The sequence below is a fragment of the Mustela nivalis genome (assembly GCF_964662115.1).
Source record: "Mustela nivalis genome assembly, chromosome: 12".
NCBI lineage: Eukaryota > Metazoa > Chordata > Mammalia > Carnivora > Mustelidae > Mustela > Mustela nivalis.
The window spans coordinates 63,918,927-63,932,226 of NC_139031.1; the positions used below are offsets into that span (position 1 = coordinate 63,918,927).

At 38.1% G+C, this 13,300-nt stretch overlaps 1 protein-coding gene across 1 annotated transcript in view; it reads left to right on the top strand.

Moving 5' to 3' along the window:
• Nucleotides 1-13,300, top strand: part of COL28A1 (collagen type XXVIII alpha 1 chain) — a 160,732-nt gene that overhangs the window by 69,549 nt on the left and 77,883 nt on the right. Inside the window, exons 19-23 of the mRNA XM_082693358.1 lie at nt 4,887-4,958; nt 5,691-5,759; nt 8,467-8,538; nt 11,836-11,904; nt 12,555-12,623. Coding sequence (XP_082549484.1) covers nt 4,887-4,958; nt 5,691-5,759; nt 8,467-8,538; nt 11,836-11,904; nt 12,555-12,623 — 351 coding nt within the window. The remainder of the gene's footprint in view (nt 1-4,886; nt 4,959-5,690; nt 5,760-8,466; nt 8,539-11,835; nt 11,905-12,554; nt 12,624-13,300) is intronic.

Below are 13,300 nucleotides of genomic sequence, written 5' to 3' on the forward strand. Positions count from 1 at the left end.
TATTGCTGAATAGTATTCCACTGTAGGAACATTTGTTCATCCATTCCTATGTTGAGGGAAATTTGATTGTTTCCAGCTTTGGGATATTATAAAGCTATTTTGAACAATTATGTACATGTCTTTGTATGGACATAGGTTTTCAGTTTTGGGGGTAAGTGCCTAGAAGTGAAATGGCTGGGTCATATGGTAGGTATCTATTTAGCTTTTCAAGAAATTGTCAAATTTGTTTCCAAAACACTCTTTATTTTGTCTGTATTTTCATTGGGTATGGAATTCTGGGTTGATGGCTGTTTTTGTTCTGTTTTTTCTCTTTCTTTTGTTTTTCCTGTTTCTTTTACTATGTTTGAAATGTTGTTCCACTTTCTTCTCACTTGCATTGTTTCTGATGAGAAATCCATTAGAATCTGCACATTCATTTCCCTACTTGTTTATGTCTGGCTACCTTTGAGATTTTCTCTGTATCACTAGTTTTACACCATGTGATTATAATGTACCTTTACTTTTGTTTCCTTCATACTTCTTGTGCTCAGGATTCATTGATTTTCTTGGATCTGTGGGTTATTGATTTCATCAAATTTGGAAATATTAGGCCATTGTTTCTTGAAATATTTCCCACTCTCTGCCTTCCCCCAGACAATGCCATGTTATTTAAATTTGGCTGCTTCACTGATATTCTGCTCATTCTTTTTTGGTCTCCTTTCTCTCTGTTTCATTTAAAATTTTTTTTATTGCTGTATTTTTTCAGTTCATTAATCTGCTATGATGTCTAATTTTCTTTTAATTTTATCCAGGGTATGGTTTATCTCATACTTTGCAATTTTCAACTCTAGAAGTTCAATTCGTATCTTTCTATAACTTCATGTCTCTATTTAATATATCTCAACTTTCCTCTGGTTTCTTGAACATATGGAACATATGAATGCAGTACAATAACATTTAGGGTTCTTTTCTACTCTTCTATCACCTATAATTTTCTTGGTAATTTTTTTTTCCAGTTTCATTGAATTCCTGATAATTTTTGGCAAGATGCCAAATTTGTGGATTTTTACCTTTTGGGGGGTTAAACATTTTTATATTGCTACATATAACTTTGTATTTCTTTACATGTCCTTGTTCCTGGATTTTTTTAAGTCACTTGAAAACAGTTTGCACCTCTTGGTCTTGCTTTTAATTTTCCTTAGGTAAGAGCATTTGGTCTTGGGTTAATTTTTCTTGACTACTGAAGCAAGACATTTCTTAGAACTCTAATGTATGCCCTCAGAATTGTGAGATTTCCTTTCTTGTCACTGGAAGTGGGTGCTATTTCTGGCCTGTTGCCAGTGGGTTGTTTTCTGGGTATTGGATAGTTTCTTTGCACTGTGCTGAACAGTATTTACTTGACTACATGAGTGGGATACTCATCAGAGCGTCACCGGTCTCTCTGTATACCTTCTTCATATTAGGTAATCTAGTCCGTGAATTTTTGATACCTGGCTTATCTAGATTCCTACCTTTGTCTCCTTAAACTGGAGAGATTTCTGAACTTTCCCTGGGTTCTCTCTCCCTGCACCATGGCCGGGAAACTCTACCCAGTCAGTAAATTAGGGAAATTACAGTATTTACCTGATTTGTTTCCCTGACCCCAGGTATTATTATCCTTCATTACTTGGTATCTAGTGTCTTGTCTTGAAAGATATTGTTTCATGTATTTTGTTTGGTTTTTAGGTGTGTCAGGGAAGAAATTGAATCTGGTCCCCATTCCTCCACTTGACGAGAAACTTACATGATATTTACATTCATGGGTAGTCTGATCTACAATTTAGTTTCCTTGTCCTACTATTGTATGACTTTAATTGAACTCCTGTTAACCTCATGAAATAAATTGGGTAGACTTCCCTCTTTTACTGTTTTTTGGAACTATTTGTATGATAGGGAATACCTATCATAAAGAATTTGTAAGGCATGCCTGTGGAACCAGCAGAGCCTGTGATCTTGGAAGGAGAGGAAATTAGAGACTTTCGATTGCTGATTCAATTTTTCAATGCTTCTGGTTTATTTAGCTTGCCCATTTCTCCTTATGTCATTTAAGTAATTCACATTTTTCTTAAAAGTTATTTATTAACGTTCTCCAATTGAAATTGTCACAGAAATTTTCTATGATTTTAAAAAATCTTTACTATGTATATGCTTATATTTCCCTTTAATTCTTAATAGCATTTATCTGGGACTTTTCTTTTTTAGTGTTTGTAATTCCTGTTAGAGGTTTATTTATTAGTTTTTTAAAGATACTACCCTTTAATTTTGTTACTTTTCTTATTTTCAGTTTTCAAATTTATTACTTTCTGCTCTCATCTTCACCATATCCTTCTACTTATTTTTAGGTTTACTGTTCTTTTTATTTTCACTAGTTTCTCTCTCTCTCTCTCTCTCTCTTTTTTTTTTTTTTTTTTTTTGCTCTTAATAAATACAGTAAGGATACTCTGGCACTGTTATAAAGTAGCACATGTCATCTCCAAACACTTTACAGGGCATATTCTTAAATACAAATGAACTTGAAATCAAGTAGCATGACTGAGTATCAGATTTGACATTGCACTTCTATGTTAGTTTCTTGGGGTTGCTGTAACAAAGAATCACAAACTGTGGTGCAACACAGCAGAAATTCGTCATGTCACAATTCCAGAGGAAGTGGAGAATCAAAGTGTTTGCAGAGTCATGCTTTCTCTAAAACCTGTAGGGAAGAATCTTTCCTTGCCTCTCCCTAGCTTCTGGTGCTAGCTCCCCATGCTTGGCATTCCGTGGCTTGTAGCTACTCTTCTGCTGTCACATGGAGTCCCCCACTCCATGTGTCTGCCTTTACATGGCTTTTGCTTCTTTCTCTTCTTTTGTAACAAATGCATTTTTTTTTTAGATTTATTTATTCAACAGAGAGAGAAAGCACAAGTATGGGGAGCAGCAGGCAGAGGGAAAGGGAAAAGGAGAAGCAGACTCCCTCATGTGGGGTTTGATCCCAGGACTCTGGGATCATGATCTGCATTGATGGCAGATACTTAACTAACTGAGCCACCCAGGTGCCCCAATGTTTGCTTCTTCTTCTTCTTTTTAAAAGATTTTATTTATTTACTTGACAGATAGAGAGATCACAAGTAGGCAGAGCAGCAGGCAGAGAGAGAGGGGGAAGCAGGCTCCCTGCTGAGCAGAGAGCCCAATGTGGGGCTCCATCCCAGGACCCTGAGATCATGACCTGAGCTGAAGGCAGAAGCTTAACCCACTTAGCCACCCAAATGCTCCTGTTTGCTTCTTTTTATTTTTATAAGGACAGCAGTCATGTTGAATTAGAGCCTACTCTCATCATCTCATCTTGGTTATGTCTCAAAGACCCTATTTCCAAATGAGGTCACATTCACAGGTACCAGTGGTTAGAACTTCAACATCCCATTTTTGAGTTTTCAGTTCAACCCGAAAGAACATAATCCAAAACTGAGATCCAAAGAGATTAAGTAACTTGCCCAAGGTCAAAGAGTTTAACTACTACTGGCTACTACTCAGATTTCTCCACTAATAGACTGGTCCAAATACTGTAAGATACACTCCATTGGCAAGTACCTCAAAATGGTGGTGCATAAGTATGAATTTAAATCACAATAAATATGACACTTACAGATAAATATGAATTTCTAGGAAATCTTTGCTTAGGCAGCAACCTCTTCAACCTCAGCCGCAGCAACTTCTTCCTAGGAACATTTCCAAAGGCAAGGGAAGCAAGGGCAAAAATGAACTATTGGGATTTCATCAAGATCAAAAGCTTTTGCACAGCAAAGGAAACAGTTAACAAAACCAAAAGACAATTGGCAGAATGGGAGAAGATATTTGCAAACAACATATCAGATAAAGGGCTAGTATCCAAAATCTATAAAGGACTTCTCAAACTCAACACCCAAAGAACAAATAATCCAATCAAGAAATGGGCAGAACACATGAACAGACATTTCTGCAAAGAAGACATCCAGATGGCCAACAGACACATGAAAAAGTGCTCCATATCACTCGGCATCAGGGAAATACAAATCAAAACCACAATGAGATATCACCTCACACCAGTCAGAATGGCTAAAATCAACAAGTCAGAAAATGACAGATGCTGGCGAGGATGCGGAGAAAGGGGAACCCTCCTACACTGTTGGTGGGAGTGCAAGCTGGTGCAACCACTCTGGAAAACAGCATGGAGGTGACTCAGAAAGTTGAAAATAGAGCTACTCTATGACCCAGCAATTGCACTACTGGGTATTTACCCTAAAGATACAAATGTAGTGATCTGAAGGGGCACGTGCACCTGAATGTTTATAGCGGCAATGTCCACAATAGCCAAACTATGGAAAGAACCTAGATGCCCATCAACAGATGAATGGATAAAGAAGATGTGGAGATACACACACACACACACACACACACACACACACACTGGAATATTATGCAGCCATCAAAAGAAGTGAAATTTTGCCATTCTCGATGACGTGGGTGTAACTAGAGGGTATTATGCTTAGCGAAATAAGTCAAGCGGAGAAAGACAACTATCATATGATCTCCCTGATATGAGGAAGTGGAGATGCAACGTGGGGGGTTTGGGTAGGAAAAGAATAAATGAAACAAGATGGGATCGGGAGGGAGACAAACCATCGGGGAGTCTTAAGGTCACAAAACAAACTGAGGGCTGCTGGGGGGAGGGGGATCAGGAAAGGGTGGTGGGGTTATGGACATTCGGGAGGGTATGTGCTATGGTGAGTGCTGTGAAGTGTGTAAACCTGGTGATTCACAGACCTGTACCCCTGGGGCTAAAAATACATTATATGTTTATAAAAAAATTTTTTTTAATTAAATTAAAAAGAAAATCTTTGCTTATCCACCAGGGGGAGCCAGGCTCCATAGGGCTCCCAGGACAACCAGGAGTACCCGGAGAGGATGGAGCTGCAGGGAAGAAGGTAACACTTGTTTTTCATGTTACTGGAGTGAAAACTGTGGAACCTCACTGATAACTTGGTCCCACAGGATTTCAAATTAGACTATCCAGGACAAACTTAGTCATTTTAAGCAAACATCTCACAACTCTTAAGTTTCCTTTTTTACTTATTTTAGAGAGAAAAAGCACCAGTTTAATGGCTGAATAGTGTCTCATGCTCTCTACTTTCTCTCTGGCATTTCAACCATGGCATTCTCCAATGACCTAGTCCCTTTGTGATTCCTAGAAAGCACTTTAATTAAAATCTTGAGAAAAACACTTTTTGCCCTCCAAAAAGAAAGTCTGTAAATCCATTCAGGAAGTAATTATAATGATTTTTTGAAGTATTACGAGTTGACATTCGAAATACTCATTTTTCAAGATAAGTAGAGAAAAACAGCAGATGGAAAGGCTGAAGGTCTTTCTCATTTTTTTTTTTTAAACCAAACCATCAAATGAGAATTATGAGCCAAAGGAAAGTGAGCTTATCCTTTGAAAATTGGCTGAGAAATTGGACTTTTTCCTATTTCAGCTGCTCTGGGCTCAACTAGAGTTTGATATGAATTTATTAAAGTTGGTTAACTCCAAAATTAATTTTAAGACATTATTCTGGAGGGGCTCAGCAGAGAATCCACTGGCCGTAAAAGGAGACAAGGTGGGCTTGTACAAACTGTCCATGGAGAGTTCACTCACACATCAGTGTCATTTCCTTTAGGGAGAAGCAGGTCTTCCAGGAATGAGAGGCCCAGAAGGACCACCTGGAAAAGGACAGCCTGGCCCCAAGGTATGGAACTGACAAGGTGTTGGGGAAAGCAGACTGCTCAAGAGACAGTTTAAGAGAAATTTGATTGCTATTCCTGCTATGTCTAATATGTTTACTTTTGGCTTAAAATTATGGCTCCAACTTGTGCATTTTCAGAAGACAGCAAGTATGTATTATTCATTTTTATTTTCCTAAGATCTATCATAAAATCTATCATAAGACCCTGCAACTAGGAAGAGTTCAACACAGGTTTTCTCAATAAATGATCAGACTGACATTTTAAAACACATCGAAAAGAAGCCTTGAAATATATCCTTGAGACTTGAAAGTCCATACATTTTCTTCAAATATTTATAGTATCTCACACAGTAATAAGAAATATCACCTTATCGAAGGGAGGTTTCATTTTCACGACTTGGGTATTTACCCTAAAGATACAAATGTAGTGATCTGAAGTCATCGTAGAAATGCTGGTTGAATAAGATCTTTATAAAGATGAGACTATCCAAATTCATTAATAGATCACTAGTGACATAACCTACGGCTTCTAAGATACCAGATGTTCCTGCAGTTTTCATGTACAGTCATCAGTGCCCATATAAAGATTCTGTAGAATTATATATGAGCAAAGTAAAAATAATATCTGCATACTTATTAGAGTTGTATTTATAATTGCATTAAAATGATCAGTGAAAGCTTAAGAAGTCTATGTCTTGTGCAAATATTGAGTCCTTAAATGTGAGAATTTGACATTTAAATACGTTTGCGGAATTTCAAACCTTTTATTGATTTATCAGACTATGAGACCTCCCCCTCTCTTTTCTTTGTGAACGTGGACAGAAAATACCTTTTTTATGTCCACCAAAAAATACTTTTAGAAATGTGTGTCTATTAACATTCAGGAGAACTGATGTTTTCCAGAATATACTTTTAGAAACCAGACCCCTTGGAGTTAATCATTGAAGCTGGAAGAGTGAATGATGTCTCTGGGAAAGAGAGCTGAGTCTTCAATCCCACATTGTACAGTAGTTGGAGAAAAAAATATTCAGAAGAGCATGAAGATAAGCAGAATAGTTACCATGTTAGGGAAGCGAAGGTGAGAGGGTTTCAAGAGGAAAGCACTTGGTGTTGTCAGATGCTACCGACAGAGCAAGGAGAATGTGCTGGAAAGAGAGGGCACTGGATGTGTAGCTCTGAGTGTGGCTTGTGGAAAGTTATGGAGAAGAGTGATAGGAAGACACTATGTGGCCCAGATATGCTACAGTTCAGCACAGGCACTTTATTACCTTTAACTGAGTTCCCACTGTTGTCTTCTGGGTTATTTAGGTCAGTAAATTAAGTTTGGGAGTGAATGGAGGAAAATAACTAGTTTGTGGTTAGATTTTGCTTCTGCTGGCAGATGATAATGATATGATAAGTTAAGGGTACAATAACATGTGAGTGTTGTGTTGTTTTTTTTTTTTAATCACCTGCGTCACTGCTCTTCATTAGTTTGACCTTGGGGAGTTAATTACAATCTATAGGTAGGGGTTCACCTCTTCTTCTCAAGGGAGTGTCTGCTTTGCTGATGACCTTGGGAACATGTCAGAAATGTGAATTCTTGGAACTCAATGCAGACCTACTAAATCAGAAACTGTGAGTGTGGGGCTCAGCGATCTGTGGGCTAACAAGCCCTCCACATGATTCTGAAGCATGCTTAAGTTTGAAAATAGTAGGATAGTCATTTATGTCATAAAGGTTTTAATGGCCTCATCAGCAAACCTCCAAATGTTATTCCTTCCTTGAGCCACATTTGGATATACTACCTTGCAGTTGAGCCCTGATTTAAGGATAGTTTTGTAATGCTGTGAGGGCCCTGCTGGAACGTAAGAAAATTCCTTCAGGGAAGTACTAGCTTACACAACCAGGCTGAGGAACAGCCAGGGGGCAGTTTTTAACTGAGCTCCAGGTTAATACCCATGCATCTTTCTACCAATAAAATTATCGATCTCATTTGGGAGACAGAGCTAGATTCCTTAGTGAGGAAGAAATGGGGCTGGATTTGAAAAATCTGGAGTTTTTTAGTGGTAACATTTAGTATAGCTAGCTCTTTCATGCTTCCCTTCCTTGTCGCTATCTTTACAATCTATAGATGTAAAATTAAAAATTGTTTCTTATTCAAGTATAATTAATGCAGTGTCTTAATAATTTCTGGGATAAAATATAGCGATTCAACAATTTGACACATTTCTCAGTGCTCAAGATACATGTACTCTTCATGACTTCCACCGAGTTCAACCATCCTGCCACCCACCTCCCCTCTGGCAAATGCCCGTTTGTTCTCGCTCTTGGAAAATATCTCATTTTATGTCTTAAAACTCAAGCAGCATTAAAGCTGAAAAAGCACAGGTAGCTAGCTGTCTTTTCTGAAACTGTGAACGTCTCAGAAGTATGTGTTAGTAAACCGATGCTGCAAAAGAACTGGGAATTCCAATTCAAGTCCTCAAAAAGAGATACTGAACTTAGATTAAAAAAAAAATCAAATCATATTCAATAAGTGGTAAAGACTGAACAATTCTGAAGTCTTCCAGTCTGCTCAAGAACATTGACAAATCCTGTACAGCTGAGCTGGACTTGGGACACATGGCTTGGAAATCAGTGTGAGTTGAGAACATGATCCTGATAGGGTTGCTGTTAAGAGCAAGGAGGGCTTGTTCATACAACTGTATTTTTATCATTATTTTGTCAGGGTGATGAAGGAAAGAAAGGAAGCAAAGGAAATCAAGGACAGAGGGGATTTCCAGGGCCTGAAGGGCCAAAGGTATGTTTCTTATATTCTCATTTATGCTTTGGGGAGATTGTTATTGCATCTGGGTTTAATAGAACATTAGCTTCCCACCACAAATTGGACAAACCAGTTCCTTCTCAACAAATCCAAATGAAAAAAAGGCTTTAGAAAACATACTATTTTGGGCCAAACAGAATGGAATAAAGAGTCCATAAAATAGGGCGCCTGGGTGGCTCAGTGGGTAAGCTGCTGCCTTCGGCTCAGGTCATGATCTCAGGTTCCTGGGATCGAGTCCTGCATCGGGCTCTCTGCTCAGCAGGGAGCCTGCTTCCTTCTCTCTCTCTTTGCCTGCCTCTCAGTGTACTTGTAATTTCTCTCTGTCAAATAAATAAATAAAATCTTAAAAAAAAAAAAAAAGTCCATAAAATATGTGATCTTCACTGAAGCATTTATGATACATAGAGACCTTCTGTATGTCCATTCTTTCAAGTGACCACCAAATATTCAGAAGTTGGGGTAAAGTTAAGACTGTCAGAGGTACTGATTCTCTTCCATTTTGTTTTGTGAAATAACAACATGGTTCCAGACTGAGAGTCAAGGTGGGGGTGGTGATGAGCAGGGCTTCAGAATGTAGGAGAGTAGGCTTTTCCTGTTCTACCTGGAACCTTTTGGGACCAGTCACCTCAATAGAAAGCAATAACAGTGTCTGTTTCCCAGGATGTCTGTAAAGACTGAAAGAGTTAATAAAGCACTGAGCACTGTTCCTGGCACGTAGCAAGTGTTCAGTACATGAAGCTATTCAGAGAGGGAAAAAAAAAATAATTACTGTGCAGTGAAAAGTAGGGGATCTATGACCTGATAAACTGACCAGGACCAGATGCTGAGGATGAAGTAAAGGAAATTGCAAGATAGGCAATCAGGTGTGTGTCCTGACTTAGCCAAAGAGAATATTGAGGTCATCTGGATGTGTCAGGAAACAGACATTGCAAACCTAAGAGAGTTCAGGCTTCTAGGAAGATGCTAATTGTAAGGAGACATGGAGTATGTTGAAGGACTATTAAAGAGACAAACAAATGTACAAAAACAGTACCGGCACGATAAGAGCAGGTAGAAAACAAATCACCCCCTGTCCACAAGCCATTAAGCTTCAGTGTCTGTCAGTATCACCTGGGAGTTTGTTACAAATCGGTATTTCTTGGCGCCATGCCCAGACAGTGGGATTTTAGAAAGTTGGTGGGTCCTAGAAATCTATGTTTCTTAAATAAACTTCCTGTATGTTTCTTAAATAAGCATCCCGTGCTACAGGTAATTCAAGGAGCACAAGATGAGAAATGCCATTATATAAGGAAAGTGTTATATCAGTATTAATAACAACAGTTATTCCTTATATCTTACTCTCTTCTTCAAATAGTATTTTCCTGTATTTTGAAATAAAGCTTTTTTGATGAAGAACTGCCATATTTTAAAGCATAGACACAATTTAATAAAGGGTCTTTAAAAGAATTATATACTATCTATATATATTTTCATATTTTTAAAAAGTAATTGACTTTAAAAAAAGAAGAGTAGAATAGATGAAATCTAGAAGCATAATTTTGGTTAACCTGGTTTAATGAGAGTTTTAACAGGTTGATTCCTTTGCCATAGGATTGAATTGCGTGGTTATCTGTCGCCAGAATCCTGGCTGTGTCATGTGCCAGTGCCTTACAGATTTGGCACATACGTGTGTAACAGGAGCTGAGCCCCGGTGGGCTGGGGTGCTCAGCCTGTGGGTCTTACTGGATAATCAACACAGTGGGAGGCCTCAGCTGTGAAGGTGACTGTGGTCCAGGGCAAGAGTCATTAGGGGAGAGTTTGATTGATGGAGTCCCTCTCAGAGGAAACAGGGGGCCAAGTGAGCAGCTCCCACTACAGAGGTCAGTTCAGCCTCTAAAGCAAGGGGAAGGCACATTCCTTGGAAAGGCACAGATAATATTTCAGGCCTTGTGGTCAAAGAGCCAAATTGAAGGTATTATGTGGTCACTTAAATAACAATGATTTAAAAATCGGAAAATTGGGACACCTGGCTGGCTCAGTAGGTAGAGTATGTGACTCTGGATCTTGAGGTCATGAGTTGAAGCCTCACACTGGTGTGGAGCTTACTTAAAAAACAAAACAAAATATGAAAACCATTTTTAGCCCAAGGCTGTGTGAAACCTGGCAGAGGGCCATATTTAGTCTGAAGGTGGCACTTTGTCACACCTGTCCTACATCAGTAGTTTCCAAACTGATTGATAACAAATCCCTAACTAGTCAAAATAAATTTGACAACACTTCAATATAGGTTTATTCTTTAATTGTAGTTTTAACTCATAAACTATAATAATATGCCATGAAATTTACATAAATAGTTGAAAATTTAGAAGAGAAAAAATTTATAATGAAGCCCTAATATTTTCTTCTAGTATCCCAAATGGGTCATTTTGAACACCTCTGGTTGTGTGTACCCTTTTTTAATGACAATTGCTTTGGATAGTGTCTTGAAGTGAGATAATTGTACCTATATCAGAATTTCCAGAGAGGCCTCATAAAACTCATATTCCTGGGCCCAGCTCCTAGACCTATGGAATTAAAATCTCTGGGGCTGAGACCTGACCCTATATTTTATCAAATTCCTCTGATGATTTGAGGATCACTGGTCCAGAACCAGATGGGACAGAGATATTGTTTGAGTCTTTCTTGAGACTCAATACACACACACACACACACACGCACACGCACACACGACATTTTTAAATTCGAAATTCCATCGTTTTTACCATAAACTCCCTAGTTCTAAAAAAGTGATATGAGCTAAGATACAATGGAAGACGGATATACCATGGGTTTTAAAATAAAATAACAAAGGAAAAGCTTAGAAGGAACTACAGGAAACATTATTTACTTACCAAGTATACCCAAGAACTTATGTTGAAGAAAACTGTTATAATTGAACAAACATTTCCCTCTGAGTTTCCTGACATGCAATACAAAAAGGAAGCACCATGAATTGCATAATTTTATTAACTAATAAAAGAATGCACAAGGGATAAAAATTTCCTAATATTGAGAAACTAATTGAGTGCATTTATTAAAGGCCCTGAAATGTTCATCATCAAAAACTTTAGCAGTGATTTAGCAAAAATGTTCAAATATTTTCACATTGGTCTGTGAAACAGGTCATAATATTTTAAAATGCTGGAAATACATTTCTATGTTTTTCCTAATATAATTATTTTTTTTCCCAATATAATTCTTATATATGGTTTCTTTGCTTGTAATGTAATGAGTATTTTGCTCTTTTCTTTTTAGGGTGAACCAGGAATTATGGGCCCTTTTGGGATGCCTGGAGCATCAATCCCTGGGCCACCTGGGCCAAAGGTATGCATTTTTGGGAGTGAGTGAGTGAGTGAATGAATGAATGATTGATTGAGTTATAACTTGGGTCTTTGGCAGTTGGCGTGGGGAAAATTCATGATATCAGTAAACTAGAATTTTAGTTTTGGAAGAACCCCAAGATTTTATCTGGTTCAACGCTGACATTTCACAAGTAAGCAAACTAAAGGCTAGCAGGAAATTGAAGTTTAGAAACTGGTTTCTTGCTCCTGGTCTTGAAGTTGTCTCTTCACCATGAACTACCTCTACCAAATTCTAGACCCTAATGCAGGTAAAAATTTATTGTGTTTATTCAGAAGAATCCAGTAGGATTAATAATCAGAGAGTCTGGCAGAAAAGAAAACCACTCAGATTTAAGAGCTTTCCTGGGTATTCCTATAGTCTAAATATGTGAGTCTAGATAGCCACTTATTTCAGTGGCCTTTCTATAAACAGTTGTCACAGTCCTCACTGACAGGTTTTATTTGCTTGGTATTTGAAATCCCCCTCAAATATATTAAAGGAAGCTACTACCTCAAGATCTGAGACTGATAGATTAAGCCCTTTATAAATTGCCTCACTCTTTTGTGTTTTATGCTTTTATGGTTTCTCCCGCCATTTAATGCCTGAAACTGAACATTATTTGAAATGTGCAGGGAGACAGAGGAGGCCCGGGGATGCCTGGATTTAAAGGAGAACCAGGAATTGCTGTTCGAGGACCAAAGGTAGGCTTTATTTGTGTTCTTTTTTCCCCTCTATAAGAGAGAAGGGAGGGGCACCCGGGTGGCTCAGTGGTTAGGGCGTCTGTCTTCGGCTCAGGTAGTGATCTCAGGGTCCTGGGATGGAGCCCCAAATCGGGCTTCCTGCTCGGCAGGGAGACTGCTTCCCTCTTTCTCTCTGCCTGCCTCTCTGCCTACTTGTGATCTTTATCTGTCAAATAAATAAATAAAATCTTTTAAAAATATATAAAAAGAGAAAGAGAGAGAGAGAGAAGGGAAAGGGGAATTAATGCACAGAAAATTGATAGTTGAGACTTCTCTCCTCACTCCACAATGATGGACTCTAATGCAAAAGTACACTATCATTGTTTTTAAAAATCAAGCCATCAGATGATCCATTTCTCATGAATGTGGAGGGATGATAGCTCCTATAGTTAGATTGTAGATGACTAAACATTTGTTTGAAAATGCTTCTTTTGTAATGTCTGTGAAATAAGAGATTATATGACCCGTAGCTTCCTTATTTACATATTAACGGCCTAGGTATCTCTTTTGTAAAACATTGTCTAAGAAGTTCATGTTTGGGACCTTTACTGAATTAAATTTCTCTGCTTTGTTTTCCATCTTTCAGAGTTGTTTTAAATGAAAATGCAAATAATCATAGGAGATGACAGTTTTAAGTA